This window comes from Prorops nasuta, unplaced genomic scaffold (assembly GCF_024137725.1).
Source record: "Prorops nasuta isolate Cenicafe-Biocafe unplaced genomic scaffold, Cenicafe_Pnas_1.2 PNAS00033, whole genome shotgun sequence".
NCBI lineage: Eukaryota > Metazoa > Arthropoda > Insecta > Hymenoptera > Bethylidae > Prorops > Prorops nasuta.
Window position 1 is genome coordinate 531,926 of NW_027116830.1, and position 22,831 is coordinate 554,756.

At 33.6% G+C, this 22,831-nt stretch overlaps 3 protein-coding genes across 6 annotated transcripts; 1 reads left to right on the top strand and 2 right to left on the bottom strand.

The window, feature by feature from the left end:
* Positions 1-243: 243 nt before the first annotated feature.
* On the bottom strand, positions 244-6,896 carry LOC136783235 (glucocorticoid-induced transcript 1 protein-like). Of its 2 annotated transcripts, XM_066743200.1 has the most exons (9): positions 5,780-6,896; positions 5,005-5,165; positions 4,828-4,925; positions 4,545-4,687; positions 4,303-4,469; positions 4,080-4,209; positions 3,859-3,939; positions 3,177-3,312; positions 244-3,061 (listed from the first exon to the last, which is right to left on the bottom strand). In XM_066743200.1, exons 1-9 carry the CDS (start codon positions 6,021-6,023, stop codon positions 2,881-2,883), a joined length of 1,341 nt encoding a protein of 446 aa, XP_066599297.1. In that variant the 5' UTR covers positions 6,024-6,896; the 3' UTR covers positions 244-2,880. The 2 variants fall into 2 exon arrangements, with proteins under 2 accessions (XP_066599297.1, XP_066599298.1); XM_066743201.1 differs by lacking the exon at positions 3,859-3,939.
* A 1,201-nt stretch (positions 6,897-8,097) lies between these two features.
* On the bottom strand, positions 8,098-13,827 carry LOC136783421 (tripartite motif-containing protein 2-like). 2 transcript variants are annotated; one of them, XM_066743571.1, is made up of 12 exons: positions 12,853-13,827; positions 12,517-12,689; positions 12,245-12,407; positions 11,996-12,169; positions 11,731-11,934; positions 11,414-11,662; positions 11,162-11,348; positions 10,594-11,030; positions 10,313-10,495; positions 10,114-10,221; positions 9,903-10,041; positions 8,098-9,838 (listed from the first exon to the last, which is right to left on the bottom strand). In XM_066743571.1, exons 2-12 carry the CDS (start codon positions 12,540-12,542, stop codon positions 9,600-9,602), a joined length of 2,109 nt encoding a protein of 702 aa, XP_066599668.1. In that variant the 5' UTR covers positions 12,543-12,689; positions 12,853-13,827; the 3' UTR covers positions 8,098-9,599. The 2 variants fall into 2 exon arrangements, with proteins under 2 accessions (XP_066599668.1, XP_066599669.1); XM_066743572.1 differs by lacking the exon at positions 12,517-12,689 and having other exon boundaries at positions 12,853-13,826.
* A 654-nt stretch (positions 13,828-14,481) lies between these two features.
* LOC136783419 (anillin-like) lies at positions 14,482-21,345 on the top strand. 2 transcript variants are annotated; one of them, XM_066743569.1, is made up of 19 exons: positions 14,482-15,344; positions 15,754-15,880; positions 15,978-16,169; positions 16,336-16,505; positions 16,585-16,767; positions 16,848-17,394; positions 17,472-17,755; positions 17,844-17,970; positions 18,082-18,299; positions 18,369-18,473; positions 18,664-18,863; positions 18,923-19,061; positions 19,145-19,397; positions 19,472-19,636; positions 19,719-19,975; positions 20,052-20,222; positions 20,304-20,526; positions 20,608-20,752; positions 20,825-21,345. In XM_066743569.1, the coding sequence occupies exons 1-19, from the start codon at positions 15,327-15,329 to the stop codon at positions 20,928-20,930; spliced, it is 3,630 nt and encodes a 1,209-aa protein (XP_066599666.1). In that variant the 5' UTR covers positions 14,482-15,326; the 3' UTR covers positions 20,931-21,345. The 2 variants fall into 2 exon arrangements, with proteins under 2 accessions (XP_066599666.1, XP_066599667.1); XM_066743570.1 differs by having other exon boundaries at positions 18,926-19,061.
* Positions 21,346-22,831: the final 1,486 nt, after the last annotated feature.

A 22,831-nucleotide genomic window follows, 5' to 3' on the forward strand; every position in this document is an offset into this window, starting at 1 on the left:
CATTCATATTGATCGCTTGCTTATTCAATCTAGTCGATTCATTTCAGTATCCACTCAACGAAATAACGAATCTGTGCAAGAAATAATACTCTGCCTCAGTTACGAACAAAACAAAAGAACTGTATAAAGCAATTAATTTCACTTTGTCGAATTTAGTTAGCTTCGATAAAATCCTCTCTATATAATAAAGGTGTTATAGGAGTTTATATTGACAAATATTAAGAACGATGAAAAATGTTTTGTACGTTTATTTATAAAACAGTGAATAAAAGTTGCACTTAATTTCAGTAGGTATATAAAATCTTCAAGATATTTTACACAACATACAAGTTTTATGTTCTGGAAAGTTGCATAGTTCTGAGCATCTTACAAATTACAATATATGTTCAACAATGTGTTTCATTGTGTGCAAGATATTGCAATAGTACATTATCTGGACAATCCTAGGATTAACTGAATTTATAATTGACATAATCATTTTGTCATTCTGAAACCTGCTCAGATTAATTTAGATATGTAAACAATGTAGCGAACAGTAATGACTTAAGAATCATTTACTAGCTTGAATTATGAAAATACCTATATTGGTTCATAGGTAAACCTGTAAAATTTGAGCCTAATTTATTTAATTTCATCTGCTTTTAGGTATAGCCGAACAACAGTTAACGTTTAGCAGTCTTCGCACGCGTTATTTTACATCTTAAATTGTGAACAACAACAAAAAAAAACCAATAATGGTAACACATTATGCGATTAGGAAGGTTAAAAAGTCAAGCTTCTTCGATTTATACAATTTACAATACACCAAGATTCGTTTTTTTTTTATCAGTTTTATCCAGAATCTGGTGAAATAAATTAAGTAAAATGATTCCAAGGCATTTCTTTAAGTACGTATAATAAAATGCACATTGTTTTTGCTTGTATTCAGGCAAATAAGAATAAAACTTATTTCCAGATTTAATTAAAAATAATAACTGCTACAAAAGCCCTTGGTTAACCTTCCCAGTTTAAGCACACTATATCACACGCTCCAAGGCACAAACTTCCTTGGAAGCAGGACAAAAGACAGCATGAACCAGTGTGCCAGGTACTCATGTGTTAGCATTTTTCACTACTGTTTGCAAAACCGTCTAAAAGGTTTGACTATTACGCTAAAAAGATTGCCTTCCTTCCTTAATTTTACTCATTGACCTTATCAGTGTATAAATATAAAACGTTCAGAAAGCCAAAAATATATTGAACGCCTTGAAACGCTGTCGCGTAGAAACTATCAGTTTAAGTCGCTACACAATATTGAGGCTGAACATGAATTTTTTGGGAAGGTAACAGTTTAATACATTAAAAAATTTACTCGATCAATAAGTTAAACTAATTGTCGCAAATAAGATCAAAACGTGAAAAAATATATATAAATAATACTAAATAGTCCAAATGAACACTGTTCTTTTCTTTATGGAAAATACTGTACTATAAAATATTACTCGTATATGGCTTATTAAAAATTGTGATATCATAACGCATGCACACTGCTGTTGTTGAAAATATATATTTATATATATATATTTTTGTTATGCATATACTTATTTCAATTTCATTTTTATACAAAAGAAATGGCATTCACACACATCATTCCTTGCAAAATTAAGGAGCAACCTGTACACGCATTCGATACAACTCTAGCCGAACTACACATTCTTATTTTCGTACTCCATAATATCATTCAACAGTTACTTTTCCTCGATTATTATATCGATGAATACACTCTATCGTTCATATTGCAGCCTGACATACTCTGCTTGTACGTGTTCAGACTGTAATTCTAAATTAATGCACGCTCAACTGGAAACATTGCAATCCCTATGGCATTAACGACAAATAGAAGATCGAAGATTAAATCCTTATCAAATAGTAAATCTTATCAATTATAAATTTTGAAAAGTAACAATTCTTAAAAGTGTAATTTTACATGATAGGATTAAGATTTTAAGCATTATTCCAAATGTATAATGAAAATAGAAATTTATACTTAACAAAGATAAAGTCGTTTTACTTATAGATAACCATAGGGATCCAAAAAATTTCATTCACCTTCTTAGTTAATAATAATTTGAATATTTTTAAAATAAAAGTAATAATACAAAAGATTAAAAATTTATACGCTGTCGCTATATAGCTGAATTAAAATGTCTAAGGAAAACTGAATATGTATTAATGAATATATATATATATATATATATATATATATATATATCTAAGCACTCGTACCCCTTTACAAGCCTGTTCTCAGACCAAAAACTTCGTTAAAGTTTATTAAACCTGTTCAAAAATTTCAAATCAAAGCTTTCAATTATCTTCTACAAAGCACATTTGCCACTTTCGCACTGTCCTTCATTTCTTTAACTTTCTAAGAATAAGTATAATCAATCGTTTACAGAGAGAATGATCCATTGCTCACGTTTGCTTCATCCGACATTCGAATTCTAATACTTTTCGTCTTTTTTAATATTTCATTCGTGCATACAAAACTAAAGTCGTTTAGTACTTCCTAGCACTAAATTTAGAATACACAATTTTATTAGTCTTTTCCCTGGCCGAACACAATGTTCATTCCTAAATGTCATTTTCAGTTATCACAAATTATTGTTCCTCGTATTCATTATTGTTCCAAATAGTAAAGAAAATACCAGTCTAGGTAAAATATTATTCACACAATTTTTTATGTGATCTTCTGATAATTGTCTTCGTGACGACGTTATTCCCTGCGTCGACCACACAACTGGGTTTGCGTTATAAAGACAGAAAACTAAAATTAAGGAGAAGGATATACGTGAATATATCGAGCGGGCTCAATAATCTTATAATGATAGGAAAACAGTTGGACTATGGATTAGGAGGTGGAGTTGTAGGTGTCGTGTGCGATGAAGCTGATGCACCGGTGACAATTGTCGGACTGGCTTGTTGCTGTAATGGTAGAAATGCTGAACCCAGGCTTGGCTTCAGCTGAAATGCTACGCAAGGTTTCGGGCAGTAGTCTAGTTTGCTCAAATCTATCATGGGCCTCCTATTGGATCAATAAAAATTTATTCCATTAAATATAACAATTGAAAGCTAACAAAATCACATCCTATCCGTTTTAATATTTCATGGTCATAACCTTCGTATAATTTTTCAATTACCTAACATCTTCAACAAATTTAAGATTGACTTTTTCACAGCCATCAGGTGGTTCTCTGGCAAGGAACCTGTTGATGTGAGGTGATGTGCCAAGTCGCCCGTCCCGGTCGTGTTCTGGAGTTGAGCCACGACTTCCACCTGCAAATTAATAAACCAAATATACATCATTTACATTAAGAAAATTCATATTATAACATCAATGTCTATTTCACGATTAAGAGAAATCAATCACATGCTCTGATCTTTTAAACTTTAGCAGTCTCGCTAACCCTAATAATTTTCAATAACATTCAAATACAATTAAATACATTTTTTAATAAATTAATGCTTTCTAAATACTATTCATAAAAACTAAGTACACATCGAATTGAATAAAACAGATTGCATTTCATTTTGCCCAAGACCTGGATTTAATCCAATCAATCAGCACCAACTTCGCCACACTCCATTTTTTCCACATTCCTTAAATGTTCAATCCTTAAAAAAAAAAAAAAAAAAAGAAAAAAAATAAATGTTTCTCACTTTGAAGCCAAATTACTCTGCACAAAATAAAACTTTAACGCTATGCATGCTTTATGATATTCTATACAATACGATTAAAAAAATATAAAAAAATAAATTACACATTAACACTACGTTGTACGTAACATAAACTGAAAAAATCGACATGGTGTATCGCCAAACCTTGTAGAAGCTCGCTTGACGGACGGGATGCATCCATAAGGCCAGGAATCAACGGAGACTCAGAATTCCTAGATGGAGGGCCTGTTTAACAGGCATACACACATAACAATTAAAGTATTATATTATTTCAAATGGACTCCAACAAGATCTAAAGCCTATTTGTTAAATGTTTCAATATTTGTACACTTTATTATACTCGATAAAAAAAATCGTTACGTTACCAGAGGAATATGAACTGGAAGGAAGATCCGTTGCTGGAGTTTGCGTGTTTACACTACGCGTAGCTCGCAACAGATCTGCGAGAGGTGCGCGATGTCCTTCCGGCGTAATTTGTTCTCGATATCTGGCATACTAAAACAATATTAAATTAAGTAAACATGACTCGTCGAATTATAATTATTTTCAAATACGAAACTAATCGATTTAATGAATTTTATAGATTACTTTGTCTTCAACAGCATGGTCGGAATCGTTAGTATTGGCTGAAGATTTTAATACCAATCCTTCTATCTCTTGGTTTAAACCTTCGATTGATGAACGCATCGGTGGCCTCATTGGTTTAACAGGTATGTTCATGGGACTTGCCTTTGTACTTAAGCTAAACTGATTGTCTAATAGAAAAAGGCACACCCGGTTAATAAAAATATGTAAGACTTTGCAATTTCTTCATTATTTGTCAGACTTACGTATGGATGTTTGCGATGCAATACTGGGTAATAGCACAGTATGATCCCCTGGTAGAGCAGGTGGTGGTCCTCCAGGCATTATTAATCCAAATGCAGCAGTTCTTTCTCTACTACTGGTGCCTTCTTTATTTGTACGCTGTAACCTTTAATTAACAATCAAAAATCTCTCTGTATTAATAATCTCTACAGCAAGAAACCATACAAGAATAAAAAGTTACTAGAATATACAATAAAATGTATGTAATTAAAATTAAGCCTTCATACAGAAATTAAAATTACAAACCGATGCCTGAAGTATTTTTCTAACTTCTCATCGGTCGTTGTTTGTTCTGGTGGGTGCCGAGTATGTGTTTTTCTTTGTTCTACCGACCATTCTTCTGTCTGAATAGCAATAATAAAGTTATACATCATTTAAAATATATTTGGTAGATTCTTTATAATTATACTGTTAATGATTTACCTGAGTAGATTTGTCTACCAAAAGAAGACTGGAATGAATATAATATGAATCTCGAGGCCATTGTCCTTTCAAATAAATAGTGTCTAAAGATGCTGTCCTACGAATATTTTGGCTTCCACTTAAACTATCGCTACACCGACCACTAAGTGTTTTTGATTTTGCTGAAAATAAAAGAGCAATTTATGGAATTCAATCATAAAAAAATTAATAATAAACCATTTAAAAATTGATATATATGAAATTCATAATCAAACCATAACTTATGCACTGTATTAATACAATCAAAAAAAGGATCCGAGCCAAGAAACAATTGTTCGGTTTCCAAAAATATATGAAAGCAATCATACAAAGCTTCAAAACAAACATAAGACTGTTTACAGAACAATATGTACTAGGGACTTTTAAAGTCTTAAAAATATAGAACTTAAATCAATATATAAATTAATATTTATATACATAATTTACATTGAGTGTACCTACAATACCTAGTTCACTACTGGAAACTTTTAAGTACTTCCAAAATACAATAATGCAATCAATGCAAGTAAAATTTGCGGTACAGAAATAACAATACCAGCTTGAAAGAAAAGCTCAAAGATAAACTAGGTGAAATGAGCAAATAGAATTCATAGAATTGAAAAAACAGTACAGATTTGAATGGTTCTTAACCTATGAAAATAGAGAGAAAAATAAAAAGCGGTGACAGTTGCAACAAAGGAAATGCCTTAAGCAAGTTAGTCAAGTGAAAAAATATGTTTAGAATAAGAAGGCATACCTTTGTATGAGAGAGATCCAGGACTACGCTGTCCTGAGGAGGAAGAAGTTTCCGGGGAAATTCTAGCGCGCCATGAGCTGGCGTTGGTCGGGGAGACGGTGGGGCTGTTGCTGTTGCTCTTCCTGAGGCCGGTGGCTTGCCTTCCTTGCCTAAGAAGAGAACTCACTGGTAGCGTCGCCCTCATAGGACCTTGCTTCGCCGTCGAACACGGCGAAGACTTCCGCATCCTTTGGGAACCCGACATTTTCTCAGCAAACTCGGCTCCGGGGAGCTCCGGGAACCTCCGAGCACGTCCGGAAAGCTCCGGCCGACTCCGGGTAGCCGCCGTGGAGTGAACGATCACAACCAGAGTCCAGAATCACCACAGGGCCAAACCTCTTCGGTAACCTACGGAATCTACTGTTATCTCCACTGACAGCCGCGTACAGCGGCTCCGAGCGTTCCTTGCCTCGGATATGATCTTACAAGTGTCGGCGACAATACTCTACGCGTCTTGTCATTTACTTGTACTTGCAGTGTCTAGTGTTCTGCTCTGGCTCTCTCTTTCTCGCTTTCTCTCTCTCGCTTTCTCGCTCTCCCTCTCTCTCTCTCTCTCTCTCCCGTTTCTCTCTACCTCTTTCTCTCTTTTTCTCTTAGTACGCACACGAATCACGTGACCGAGCACCAAGGCCTTCCATTGGTACACCACCGTACCCTCCAACCACCTCCACCTACCCTTTATACGCTTTCCTGTGCTTCGTACTACGTTCGAACGTGGGAACCGATTCCATTCACTACCATCACCACCATCACTACCACCTAACATGTTCTACCTAGCGTCATATCTCTATCTCTTTTCAAACAATGTCAAGCCGGAAAGTTTTCTCCCTTTAACACCAGGGCGCACTGACGCCACTGACCGGACTGACCAGTGATGACCCACGGAGAAAAAGCGTATTGTAACATTTGTAACTACTGTATATACATACATATTTGTTTCAATACAGACTATAGCATACAGCGAGTAATCTCTGCTCTATGCCTCTATTCCAAATTTCTAGTCCCTCTTCATACATAAAAAGATGTACAATAAATATATATGTATATATACTTTTTTATATAATTGTGTATATGAACAAAACCCACCTGACCCACCTCATCCATTTGTCGCATGCGCAGTACAGACTATTTTCAGGCCGCCCGTATACACCACTACTAAAATACCACAGCATATGTAGCTGTGTGAGCAAGTGTTCTCCGGCCAATTTTCTGATAAGATGGTTCATGGGGTTAAGATAATATTCAGGTGATGAATATATAATGTAGAGCATTGTAGAGGCAATGTCATTTTTTTATTTCAAAACTAGCAACGATTTAACACTTGAAACTTACCTCTATTCCAAATCATGGATCTCAACAAATATATGGTCACATACGTGTGTTGTATGTTAAAAAATATAATAATCATTCAATTAAAATAAATATGATATTTGAAAGTAGTACAATTATAAGACATGGTATTTTGAAATTGTTTGATGCATTTCGGAACGCTGCTACCACCATGCATATTTTTTTGTCTGCTTGTAGCTAAACTGTTGAAAACCTGAAGAGCAAACTTCACACTGCTTCACACTCTTTGCCTCGCTTAAAATATTACCGCGTCACATCCCTCTGAAAAAATTCGGAATATTCAAACAAAATTATATATATTCTAGGCAATGCTAAATTTAAGCTTGAGCTTAGTTTCCTGTAAAAATACCGGCCTAAATTATAAAAATATTATCTAAAAACTGGATAAATTATTTGAAATTGTCAATAGCAACATCTCTTCTAAATTTCTAGTCTCCAGTGACACCGGTATCACAAATCACAACCACAAGTAATCAGTAATCCAATAATGGTTTTTTTATTACATCATCGAATATCCAGCATTTTAACATACATATAGATCTTTTCCTTAACTTTAAGGCGCATACCGACGTACAAAGCAACTTCACTTTAAATCTTTATTTTCATTAAACAACGAAATTGTTACATAACGATTTCTGAAAACCAAAATTTTAAGTGAAAGTGCTCTGTAATACTGATATGCGCATTTCAGTTTACTTTCTTCTCCAATTTCAAAACCTTCCCAACTAGCCCCAGGAGTTCGTTCAGACAAGTTTTGGAGTTCGATTTCATGAGACAAAAAAAGGGGGACCCTTCTCTAGCCCTTACGAATTCTAAAATTTTTTCTAAGGAATTAGAAGCTCAGAAAGAATCCATTTTTAATCTCGTAAAATGGAAGTCCAAAGGAGTTCTTCATGCTAGCTAGGTGGGTTATACTTCTGTGAACGAATTATAAGTTTTTTATCTCTATCTTTTTGTGGTATTGTTTAACCGGCCAATAGACGCGTTTTTTTTACGTAGGTAAACACATGGGGTGCCACAGACACCCCACTTGTTTTCCGTTACTTAACGTAAAATATTTACGAATTCTGATTTATTTCTCAATAAATATCATCTATGCGATGTTCTCTTTGGTATATATTATAGCACTTGGATTTCTTTAATTTATTTCTATTAATTAAACTTTAATACTTGTAAATTACTGCACAAATTTTTTGCCAAGTTACCGATAGATTTCTATCTGGCCACCATGCGCGCCCATTGACGGATTAATTAAACGCAATTTATTTCCACTCAAAATATTAAATGCAATAATCATTTCAAAATGATAATAAAATGTCCAAAGGATTCTAGGTAAACCAGCGTACACGGCAACATTTTATTTACAATTTTATTTATGTGTGAATTTATCATCTACATCAGATACAAATCAGTTTTTTTTAAGTGTATTCGTACCTTTCTTAATAGTAAATGCACTAAAGGTTTAATTGAAAATCTGATTATTTTGTTATCATACAGGCTTTCTTTACCAAAGGTGAACTTGCGTTCGTTAATATCACCGGAGCTTACTCAGAGACCCTCCATATAACTTAGTGTCGCGCACTGTATATAGCTGCGGGTCACACAATCAAGGTCCCCCGAATTCGCTTGGACGATGTTTGCCAGCATACCCTGACATTGGAATCGAGTTATTTGACTATAATAGTACTGCCTACTATTGCTTTTAATAAAATCTTAAAGTGCTAATTTTCTACCGTTTCATTTATTAACCATCACTGTTCCTTATAAGTATCATTTTCTCTTAACTAATCTTTCTTACTACTTTTAATAATAAATTAAACGAAATATAAAACAGTAAATGCTATAGTCAAATAACATGAAGTCAGTTTCTATATGCAGTCAATAGAAAAAAAACCTGTATTAGACCAAATATTTAAACAGTGCTCTTGACAAAAGAATAGCATTCTTCTGTATTGACGAATTTGTGTGCTTTACATGGCTGTTGTAAAAAATAAAATATTGAGTAAACTGCCAGTTGACAAAAAATGACATACTTATAAATGTGTACTAATTGTCTAACTAATATCTTACACCGCCACTCTGAGGGCTGATTAAGCATATGTGCACAGATCTCTCAGAATAATATGGGCAAAATTTTGTGTACCATGACACTCGTAAATTGAGCATACTATCTACAGTCTTATGGTTTGCTTAAAAATAAACTTGTGAAACTTGATTAAATTAAAAGATGAGCATGTCATTTCTCACCAAATGATTATTTAAAAATAGGCAGTGACTAGAGTAGTATTAACCATATGTGCTACACTTGCGGTAAGGTGTATGTACTTCGGTTACACACACAGTTAAATTATATATAATACAAAATAAATAGTGCTACCTAACACAAAATGTTTGGCATAATTGTAGGCATGAAACCTAATATCAGTAATTTTTACCAGTATCTGTACTTTTTAATGCAGTCATTTCCTAAATCTACAACGATTAGATGATTGTTAGGCAACACTGCGATGCCTGCAGGTCGTCGAAGCTTCGAGCTGTGAGAATCGATTTCAGTTAATACGTTCCCTCCGCCTAATTTTAAAACTTGTATTATACTACGACCTTTGTCTGTGTGAGTAGCGAGAATTCGTCCTTCTGAATCTACAGCAATTCCGCTATACGTACCTTTCCCTATAAAAACCAATAAACATTAATTTTTTGATCTTCAAATACATATTTAAAAAAACTTATTTACCTTTGCTATCATTGCTTATTAATTCCGTAAAATCCCCCTTTGCAGAAAAGACCTGTATTCTATTATCTGCGACTAAAATTTCTCCAGCTGGACCAATTGTTACAGAACTTATTAACTTGAAGCTTCCTCTTTTACCCACCTGTTAGTATATCAATTGTTTAAACAAAAAAAGTTCGTATCAAATTAATATATTCTTAAAACAAATATTTACCTGGAAGAGTATCCTTCCATCAGAATCAAAAACAAATACGCAGCTTTTCCCATTATCAGCAATAAGTATATGTCCATAACTTTTTTCTACAGCAACATCTATAGGCTCCTATGATTAAGAAAAGACAACATTAATGTTACTAAAATCCACAATGTATTTTTCGCCTTAGTAAACTAAAACTAGTACCCCAGATACTGACAAAGAAATCGCTGTGAGTAAAAGATTTGATAGTTTCTCCATATTTAGTCATTTCTGTAACTGTTTTTATCCTCCAGTTAACAACCACTAACCCTTGCTGTGATACATCGATTCCTGTACAACTACGACCTTCTAATCCCTCATTTGTGATATGCCTTTGAAACTCTAGATCACAGCTGAGTACCTTGTAATTTAAACAAAAATTTATAATGGAATAATTAAAGTGTACTTGCATTATTTTGCATAAAGAATGATGAGTTTATAAATAAATAAAATTCTTACCTTTATTCGCGAATTTCCTGTATCTAGTATATAAATTGTATTATCATTATCAATAGCAACAGTAACTGGTTGGTGAAACTCATCCTTCCCATTTCCATGTTTCCCATACACTTTAATCGGCTCGTTATGCTCAGTAGCTTCGAATGATAAAGGATAATCTTTAATAGGCCTCTCAAATACGGATAGCTTTAAAGTATACCGACATGCGCGAGGTGGCCTAAATAAAATCTCATATGTTCCATTCTCCAAATCTTTAATTTCTGTTTCTACAGAGGTGGATTGATTATCTGACTGGCCAGTCTCTGTATAAGATAACTCTGCTCCTATTGGATCTCCACCAATATTTCTTGGATGCCCATGATAATCAACGGTCTCTAATATGACACTTGATAATAGTTTTACAACAGGCTCATCTTTCAACTTTGCTCGACATAAACCTGAAAAAAAGAAAATCTTATTAAATGAAAACACATGTTACAATATTGGTGAGAGTAAGTTAAGTAGTTTACAATATTTAAACTGAGATGTTAAAGCAATTACTTTACTGTACAAGAAATCCTCAGGATACCTGGCAATGTTGTACTCGATCGTACTCGACCGAATATATCAAGAGCTTGCTCCAATTGGGATATGGCGAGATTGTGATTGAACTCAGAAATGATAAACGCATTTTCTTTGGGTTCTTTAAGTGCAACAGCAGCATCTAGTCTTTCAGATAAACTTTCTATACGTTCCGTAATATTCCGCACTTCCACCTGCCAAAAAAATATTTATCTTTGAATTTATAGAAAAAATAAAAATTAATTTACTAAAAAATTACCTGATATTGTAAACCTTCACATTCCCCTTCTACTTTACTTTTTTCAGCTTGTATAAGAGCTTGTTGCTCCTCCAAAACTATTCTTTTATCTCTAGCTGCAGCAGTAACAGCAGCTTGTAGTTCTGCTCGTCTATTTTCTATTTTTGCTATTATTTCAGCAAATTCAGCATCTACAGTATTCAAACATCTTTCCATGGCAGTCTCCAAACGTTGTAACTCTGTGCTTACAGAATCTTGAGCCTGGGTTAACTAAGGAGCAATCATGTAAATTGCTATAAAACTGCATTATGTAATGATTTCTATTGTAAAATATTTACCTTAGATATACACTCGTTAGCTTTATAAAGTAATATCTCTGACATTCTTTTAATTGCAATACTAAATGGGATAATTGTATGTTCAGTACAGCCAGGGGATGTACCTGCATGGCTGCCTCCTGTACATACTGTACAAAAGACTGTATCACAGGTTTCACAAAACAGTAAGTCTTGATTTATGTGAACTGAGCATTTTGGAATGACCTATAAAATTTGTCATATTAATTTTATATAAATAAAATTAATAAAATGTTGCTTAAAATACCTCTCTTCTTTGGCGGGACATAAGATCAAGAAGCTGGTTGACAAGGAAACTTGGTGGTAGTGCCGGGACCCCACCACGAGGTATTGTAATTAATTCTCTGCATATTGGACATCGAAATGCCCCAGTTTCCCGAGTTTGAGATGCTGCTATTCTTGTTAAACAATGTAAGCATACCTACCAAACACGAATATTAATTAACTAACTATATATTTAATAAAATGAATAATGATTAAATAAAAAAATACATACTGTGTGCGAACAAGGCAATAACTTAGGTGTACGCTCACTCCCATCATAAATACAAAGGCATGTACCACACGTTAGAAAACTTTCATTAAAATCTTCATAGTTTATACTAACTGTTTCTACTAACATGGAACTCATGGTAACCATCCTTTCTCCTAAACGTGTCCTAACAATTAAAATGAATGTTCTTTGTTATAGCAAGCTTTTCTTACAAAGTCTAAACAAAATTTAAACATGGTAGTTAACAAATATAAAACTAGTGAAACAAAACTTACTGTATAGCCAAACGCAGTGCTTCCATAATAAAATCAAGGCTATCAGCGAATCAGGAAGGACAACATTCCACAACAAAGCCAGTACAAAAATGAAATATTTATGATACTTTCAAGCTTGATGCAAAATTAAACTTATTTGCCAAACAACTACAATTTTTGCAGCTCCTACTTCACTAAATTTTGTGGAATTTATAAAAATGAAACAAAATAGAAAAATGGTACTTTCAGAAATAAAAAGAAAAATAGCTTATTAGGATAAGAGAACAATAAATTCTTAATAGCACAGTAGAACAAATATTTTGAGGTATTAAACAAAATTTGTGCTAAAACTCTTACCTCCTGGATATAACGCTCGAGGTAGCATTGTCTCGCAGCGAAGTTGTTTCATTTCATTGAGTGCAATCTTTGTGCATTTTTTTCCTCCACAGGAAATACAAAGGCTATATATACGTCACCGAACGCTTTTTGTTTACTCGCCACAAGATTTATTCACAATGAAGGAAGAAAAGTAATCTTATCAGCCAATAAAAAATATTCCAAGAAGGAACTGATTTACAGGGTACAAAAAGATTCGATATACATCGAAGCTTTGTTGTCCTGCAGAGTTTACATCAATGCAAATTATAACATCCCTTTTCGCTGCGAATGGCGATATTTGCGTTCGACAGCATCTGTATATGCCATCTTTCACTTTTCGTTTTGATTATTACGTGTGTGGTTTAATAGAAATTCGCTGACAATGAAACAAAGTAAACAATTCATACTTGGACGCGATCACGACAATCACGTAAACACGACAGGGGATGCGCCCACCCCTTCTACCCCTCCCGCTTCACCACCACGGGCACCCCGGGGTTAACTTTTCCAATAGCAGACAGCCATTTTCCTATTTCTATTCGGTCGGCCCAACTAAGCGATATGATATCTCGTTTTTCTCGTTATTTTTTTCATAACATTTGCAAGCTTGTCTACCGCCTACACTTTTGTATCTTGCCTCTGGCTCCAAGTATTCTATACTTCTACTCTACATTTTTCCAACAAACGAATGTGCATTGATTATAATTAAAAAATATATTCTAGTCTAGCTTGTTGAGGCTGATCAGGGCTCATAATTACTACCAGCTGATCAGGTGCAGTTGAGGTATAGTTTTTTCATTTTCATGATGTCGCTCCGACATTCGTCGCTAGTGATAAACAATCATGTAAATCAAATTTTCTCCCGTTTTCTGCACTCTTTACTTCTTCGTCAGTGATGAAGTGAATAAAAAGCAAATAAGCAACAGGGAGAAAAATTGTCTCACGTGACCACTGACCGCTTGTCGCTAGCGACAAGTGACAAATTGACGAAACGTCACCATGAAAACAAACCTTTAGAGTTGTTGTTCCACCAATGGAAATCTAAAATTAAACTCCAACTATTTCTATTGGTGGAACGTTGACTTTAATTTACTTTAACCCTATCACACATAAGCCCGATTTTAACTCGAATGCCCTCGAATTTCAAAATCGGGTCTCGTCGACTTTTAATGGAAGCATAGCTAACCTGTAAGAATCTTTGATGTGGAAATACTATACATTTCCTTATTGAATATCTTTTAAAAAAATGAAGCTTCCTTGTTTTCATCAATTTATTTTTCTATCAAAAAAGTCATACTGAATAATTTCTACTCAATCTGTACCGTCTGTACTGACTACTACTGACAGGAGTGACATTAGTGACAGGCCAATATTAAACAGTCCTGCGACCTGCACATTGCACTGCCCTGCTCCGTAGAGTGCAGATTGTTCCATGACATCAGAATTCAGAGTGATTCAGAGACTCAGAGTATTCAGACATGACCATTGAATGGAGCCCATACCCCAGTGGTGTCAGGCTAATCCCCCTTCCTGTCCGTAATATTTACAAAACTACCAATGAAATTGCTTGAATTCAAACTTATATTTAACCGCTTACCGGAGCCTGTCCTGTATATACTTTGTCTGTAGTGGGCTGTACTGGGCTGTACTAGCTGCATAGGCAATATAACGAAGGGAAGCTCAACTCAGCTCAAGGCTCAGTGTTAATAATCACATCTCGCTTTTCGCACTTCGCAGTTTAAATTGAAACGTTACTGTTGCTACTACTATTTACCAGAGGTTTTATCTGATTCTGCTATTACTGTTGATTGCCTATTCTGTTAGTTATAACCTTATTTGTATGCTTATGATAAACATTATAACTTAAAACTTTTTAAGCATAGTGAAGTACGTTACATTCTGTTACATCGTTATTCGTTACTGTTACTTCATTGATAATCTCACTTTTCCAAGGGTGGGGAGGGGATAGACGCCACACAAACGCTATTTGAATTTTGGGATGCTGCTGCGTTCTGTATAGATTGGCTATTGTTTACATCAGGTAAAGCATGATAAAGCGACTCTGTCAAATCTATTCATTGTGAAAAATAAACAACCATTTTTAATACAAGAAATTACGAAAATGATTTTTTTTAATGCGACGAATTAATAATTGTTGGCATCTTTCAGTTGAAAATCAGGTCTGAACTCTGAGTTTACTGACAGACGTTCAGTTTTATACATATATAGTATCATGGCGGTTGTATTTAAACTTAACGGTCGAATGTAATATAGCATTAGTCATTCGTGTATTCACAGCAATCGGACGACAAATCTGAACAAGATTTGGATTTTTACATTATTTTAAAGTAATAGCTTTAATTTGCTGTTGTTTATAAGATACGGAAATTCAATTTAAGTGTTGCACGTCTAAATAGTATCTGTTTGGGTAAGATAATACGGGAGTTAGAACAATGGACCCTTTTACGCAGGTAAGAAACTTTCCAATTTTCTTTGATCTTTTGCTTCTTGCTATCCTTCAAAACTCAATTTTAAGGAGAATCTATTATAGCAAATAAATTTTTTTTGAAGAATTTAAATTTGAATATGTTTATTATTATTTATAAATTTATATTTATAGCTTGCATATTTGATATCGCGCCACATAAGATTCTTTAATTTTTAAAATATCATAAAAATTGTTTTTGTATTATTTTCTATATTTATATCATTATATTATTTCTTTTATCTCTTTTTTTCTATAGTTCTTTTAATTTGAATGAAGTTTTACTGTATTACTATTGAAACTTAAGAAAGTCATGCTACTATTTTAGCTGAATAAATGTATCCATTAAATATTACAGTATATGTTTTTCAAGTAATTTTTTTAACCCTGTATAGAGAATGCTTGAACGTGCTAGAGCTAGGAGAGAAAAGCTTAATACACAACTATCTAATGCTGGACATGATGTAAATAAAAGGCATAGCCCTTTAAAGGATGCAAATACCATATTAGCACAAGCTTCAGGTGGTACTTGATCAAAATGCTAATTTAAATTATGTAATACTTAAGGCTGTTAAAGTATTTTTTGAGTAAATACTAATTGAAGTTTTCATACATTTAGTAACTAAAAGCAAAACTCCAACTAAATTATCAACAAAATTAACGGATGGAGGACTGTCATCTTCTAATTTAGCTAAGAAATCACCTAAAAATAACTTTGGTGATAATGATGAACAAGAGAATAAAGAAAATGGGGAGGCTGGGATTCATAATGTAAAATCAAAATTACAAAGACTGGGCAAACTGTATTCTGGTTAGCTATATTATACTATTTCATTTATATAATTCAGAAAACTAGTTATTTATTTCAATATATAATAATTAGATTAAAATGCCACTTCTTATTAATAAATTTGAAATACTTAATAAAATTATATATTTTAAATGAATTAATCAAAAATAAACTATTTTTCTTTTAGACGACTGTAGCCAGGAGTTAAGCTCACCAATACATAGGACAGAAGAAAAATTCACTGCAGAAGATTTTACTGAATCAAAAGTAATTAAAAAGGGGGCAAGACTTAATAGGTTTGCAGCACTTGCATCAACCATAAATAATTGGGAAGATGATTTATCTCATCCATCCTTGGTAATAACCAATTATTCTTTTTTAATTAGATATTAGCTGTAAAGCTTAATGTGTATAACTGAACCAATCATTGCTACAGGTAAAGGCAACAACCACAACTAGAGCTGAAAAAGCTCAAGCAAAATTTAATGAGCAGGTTAAAAATACAATTGAAACCCAGCCTACTACCATTGAACATACTTTACCAGTTAATGGTCAGTTAAATATAGATGCAAATCAACCAAGACAATTGAAATCAAGCGAAAATAGTTTAGATAACCTGGTAAATGATTTCAGGGTTAATAACATCCTAGTTTTATGAAAATGTTAATATAATTTTAATATGAAACATAATATTTTTAGGAGACTCAAGGCCTTACTCACGGGCAAAGTAATTCTCGTTTACTAGAAAACTACAAAAGTCCTCAGGAAAAAAATAGAATTTCATGTTATTCATCACCTCAAAAATCTTTAGCAACTATAGGAACACAAGATCTACCAGTGTCTGCTACTAGCTGTGAGATTATTCAAGTTGAAAAGAAAAAACCAAATGAAAATAATACATACATTAGCCCAGTTAAAATAAGTTCAAACAAATTTTCTACTACTTCAGAGAAGTTATTGAGAGAAACTACTACTAATGTGGATAATAAAGGTTTAGCATCCAAATTTGGTTCGCCAAAGAACTCCCCTCATCAGTCTCCTGGCTCTGTGCTAAGTAAGGCATCACTGTTTGAAGCTAAAGGCAGTGAGGTAAAAGTAAAAGACCCAGCACAAATGTCTCTTTCGGAAAGAATGGCGCTTTTTGAAAAAAATAAAGGAGAAGCTCCTTTGTTACCAAAGGCACCTCTTACAATGTCTATACCACCAAAGAAGTTGTATGAAACAGATAAGCCATATACTAATTCAGGTATTGCTATAATTTGAATTAATTTATTTTATATGTACTAATAAAATTGAGAAAAGTTTAAAGCAGTTTTTTAACAGCTTTTAGCCATGCAAAAATGGATACTAGCAATAAAGTAGGCGCACAACGTGCTATATTTGAACAAGGTGGTACTGTACAAGAATTGGAAAACAATATTTTACGTAATGTTCATGTTGAACGACAACGAGAATTGGATATGTTGCGTTCACGATTTAATGGAAATAAAGAAGTAGTTCAAGTTGCTGCTGGCTCTTGTATTAGAGCCAACAATAGTAGCGAAAGAGCAAAATCAAATTCGCCCAAAAATTCTCTTGTTTGTTCAGTAAAGCCAACACCTGCTCCTGTAAATATATGATTATTAATTAGACTAGGTTTTTTACTTTTATTATATATAAATGGAAGTCATTACAAGAACTTTTTGCAATTTATAGGATCATCCTGTACCCGCAGCAGCAGCAGCAGCACCACCACCACCACCGCCATTCCCACTTCAAATGCAGAACAGTTGTAAAAATAGTAACATAACACAAAACAAAGGATCACCAAGTAAAAGACAAGGTATCAAATTTTGTTACTTTTAACAATTTTAGAATATATAATTTTGCAATCTTACCTTTACAGAATTTTGTAGTTTTTAAAAAAATTAATCATATTTGTTTATGTTTATAGTGGCTGCAAGTCCACCGAAAATTCAACAAATTAAATTATTATCCGATGTTAAAAGAATTCGCGTATCTCCTCCCAAATCTGGAAATTTGTATCCCAACCTATCAGATATTGATGTTAGCAACAGTGATCTAGAACAAACTGCTGACAGTACAGAACCAGAGATCGCTACCTTTAACGAAAATGTAGAAACTGAGGCAGAAAGTGACTATTATAATCAGGTACTTACTGTAATTTAAAATTAATATTATTATTTCTATTATTAAAATTAATATATTTTTGTTTTAAAGAATGAAGATGATTATGATAGTACTGAAGAAAGTGAAGAAATTAATACGAGTTTTGGAAGAAGTATTATGCGCGTAGTAAAGCTTCAGTCCGGTTTAAATAAGAAGGTACATTAAATTAACTTATAGTTACCGGTAGTAAAGGCATAGAATGTAATATTAGAAAGAAGGAGTTTGACTTCTATTTCCAAAGAATTATATTTCACTGTCAGAGAATATATACATAACACACAGTAATATTTTTCACGTTTAGTTAAGTAACTTTTATTTTAATCAATTTTGTCGTATGATAATACAGAGAAACATTGAACCTGATTCGGAAAGTAACGCGTCAGACATTTCTGTTCTTGAGGAAATGGACGAATATTTAGACGAATGTCTTGCTGTTCAAGAAGGAAATGTAAAAAATATGCAACAAGAGGGGCCCACTCCACCGAAATTAAATAAACCCGTTAAAAATTCAGAAGTTTCATCCTCGAGTTTTAAATACACGCAAGGGTAAAGTTCATTTTGCTACATTACGTAATTATAATGAATGTAAAATTTCGATCATTTAGTAGGTCTCAATACCGATCACCGATTGCAATTACTTCTCCCAAAGCAACTAATAAGGAAAATGATGTCTATGTCATAGAAGGTGATAATTGTATGCCTTTAATGCATAGTGTAAGCTTCTACAGACGTCAGCAGTCACAAGTAAGTTTTAGCAATTAAATTTTATGGTTCAATTGTAATGAATCAGTCATTAGAATCAACATCTTATAACATTTTAAATTTAGACGCCCAAGACCCCTTGTCGTCAAGTATCAAGAGTTGCAAACTATTTAGAATCAGAATCAAAGTCAACTCAGGATAATGATGAAGAGGAATCAATAAAGGTTGAAGAAACCATTAAACGCTTGTTGGATGAAGTGAGCAAACAACAAACAATTATTGGACAAGCCAGTCAAGCGTTAAACTTATGTACTTCTACAGTTGAGTTTAGTGGTTCAAGGGAACAAGTAGAAGGAGAAAGATTGCTGCTTGTTGCAAGTAACTACATATATTTTTATTTTATATACAAAACGTAAATAGAATATAGATTACAACATTTTATTTGAAATCAGCTCATAAAAGGCAAGCAGCGTTAAACGAGGTTCAACGATTAAAAGTAGAAGGAACTTTAAGACCTATAACACCTGGCTCCCCTGAAGTTCAAGAAAAAGGATCTTTAACTATTTCCGCAATTTCTTTACCGTTTAAACGAGATTATATTCGTTGTATGGATCCAGGTAATTTTATTTTTTTACCGTGATATAAGAAAAGATTAATTTCAAATATGTTTTGTAGCTTAAAGTTATTTGCATGTTTTAGATACACGACTCCATTATGTTTGCTTAATACGGCACTTAGATGAGGTACTTGCTACTCCAGTCGTTGAAGCTTCAGCAAGAGATTCTTGTGTTCGATTTCCTTCAACATTAAAATTTCAAAATTTATATAGCGATTTTAAAGTTACAATCGAAGTATATTTTTTGCAAACCCAAGCAGAGATTTTACCACATGAAATAAAATATCATATAAACAACAATGGTCACCAGTCTAGTAGCAGCCACAATAGCAATAAGAAGGTATTCGTTTTTTCAGTAGCTAATAATCATAGAAATGTTTTAGTGTGGATTTTATTAACTACAATTTTTTATTCAGATAAGCCATAAAACGCCGAAGAAGCTTTCAAAGCATGACAATCGTTTAATAATGCCAGCAGTACAAAGTCCAGCAGGACCTTCCGCTGTTCGGTCTCCAGCATTTGCATTAGCCGGTTATGTGATTTTTAGCTTGAAAGAAGTTCATCGGCAACAATTTACCTTGAACAAAGTATTGAAATAATTATTTTATTCATTTGATATACTAATTACAGTAGATTTTAATATATAGCAAATATGTTTTTACCTTCAGGTTACACGACAATCAATGCTGGAAGGACGATTGCAAATGCATGTGTCTTGCGAACTTTCAGTTTCCGTAGAGCATCATGGCTTCCTTACAATGTTCGAGGATGTTTCAGGTTTTGGAGCGTGGCACCGCAGATGGTGTTTACTTAAAGGAGCATTGCTTTCTTATTGGAAATATCCCGATGATGAACGTAAAAAGACTCCTATTGGTACAATAGACTTACAAAGTAAGTACACATCTGTATTAATATTTTGTTAAAAAATGTTGATACCTAATAATTAATTTATAATGATTTTGAATAACGCAGATATTAATACAAACAATGTTAGTTTGGTATCACGCGATATTTGTGCAAGACCAAATACATTTTTACTTGAAACAGTAAGACCCGCACAGCCAGACGACGTTGATAGTTTGGTAGTGGTTAGAAATGGCTCAGAAACTACAATAAGGTATTAATATATGTTTGCAAGTAAAAGATTGTCTAGATAATAAAAGATAATATATATAATGTCTTACTATAGGTACCTTTTATCTGCGGACACGAAAGAAGATAGACTAGAATGGTGTTCGAAGCTTAACAAAACATTAAATTTAATACGCGCTTGGGGAAATACTTCTTCATCGTAATACTTTGTTTCAAGCCTGCTTCTATTATCATAGCGTAGATCGTTATGTTAATATATATTTTACACATCAAATATGCGACGCATATTTGTCATATAAATTAATGCTTCTCTAAGTTAAGTTTAATTATTTAGTCATGATATCAGAAAAATGTATTGAAAATAATAGATCAGCTATAACTGATATAGCATTTATGAATTCAATTTCATTTTCGCTGATTACTTAATTTCATTAATTGCGCTTATTTAGAAAACTATTTACAATTGATTAGTCAATTGATTGACTTTTTAAGCTTACATTTATGATCACAAATGTAAGTACAATCATTGTACAGATTCAAAATTTTTACATATAAAACTTTTTTGACTAAAAATCAATTAAAAATTGAAATTTGCATATAAATGTATTAAATTATGTGTAATTATTGTGAGAGCGTAAAATCAACTTTACTTAAGATCGTAAAATCTTGTTTCATTTATTAAAATTTTGATGCAATATGTGAACAAATTTTATACGATCAAATGCTCCTTTTTTAGTTTTGATTGAATTATGCTCTGAATAATAATTCTACTTTGACAAAGAAAATATTTTTTTTCAACATTATTTAATTATTTTTTAAATGTAAGAATTAATGTTGTCTCTCCATATTTCACTGGGTATATTTGACATTCTTTGTAATTTTTATTCATGACTGAATAATTATGCCATTAATTAGATGTATATAAACAAATCATAAGCAATAACAATCTAAAATTTTAATGTATAAATTAAGATGAATATATAATGAGTATATATTATGAATAAATTTAAAAGCTTTTTTGATATTCTTCACCCTACAATTTGTATTTAAAATAGTTTCACCTGAGTCAATTGCTATTTCATTTAGATTACTTTGGGATTTGGGAGTCGATAAAAAAAGTATATAAAATACAAAAATGTTAAGATCTGTAGATGTGTATAAACCATGTATAAATAAATGTAAAAATGGTTAAAAGTAATGTAGTTTGCGAAGGTAACAAAGAGGCATAGTAAAGGTAAGTGCTTGTTTTAAATTCGATGGATGCAACATCGGAGCAACTGGCGACAGTAGCGGCAGTAGAGGGCAGCTGGCGACGGCTCAACTCAATCGAATTGACACAAAAAATTGGAACATATTCGGAATAGTTCGGAGGAACGTTCGGAATGACTCGGGAAAGATCAGGATTGGTCGGTAGAAGTTGGTTTGAAAGGAAGGAAGGGGATAGAGAGGAGAAGAAAGTGGCGCCTCCTGTCGGAGCAATTAACAGTGAAAATCGCAAGATTCAGGCAAAGCAGCAGGAGTGGGTCTGCTCGCCATATTTGTTGTTGTCGCCAATGGGGTAGGCTAGTGAAATTGAAATTGGTGATATTCGGCAAACAGTAGTTGTGCCCGGGCCAGGTAGTGCGCAATTCATTGTCGTGCAAGGGGTGGGACAATCGTATGTGAATCAACGGGTCGACCTGACAGCGATTGACTTCCCTTATTCGAAATGTCTCTTATATAAAAACTCGTAGGACACTGTGGCTGCTGTGGCTCAGCTGTCCTACTCTGTATACACTCTGTTTCTTGTGTCGAAACGCTACGGCACAAGACTGTGTGCATGCATGCGTGCGTGCGTGTGAGTGAGTGCTCGATGCGGAGGTAGTATGTATGTTTGGTGGTGCTATTCCCTATTTCCCCATTCTCTGCCTTTGGTTCCGTTCCGTAGTGTGTTCTCTTGGCCGTCGCGTGTTGTTGACGTTGTTGCGCTGGACCTGCTGCTCTTATTGCTACACCTCGCATGAGTTGCCCGTTTCAGCCCAATGCCATTTGATTCCTTCTGTACTTCTTTCGAGGTAAAGGAAGGCCAGACAATGTTCAAGTGACACACGGGCGGAAGGGGCCA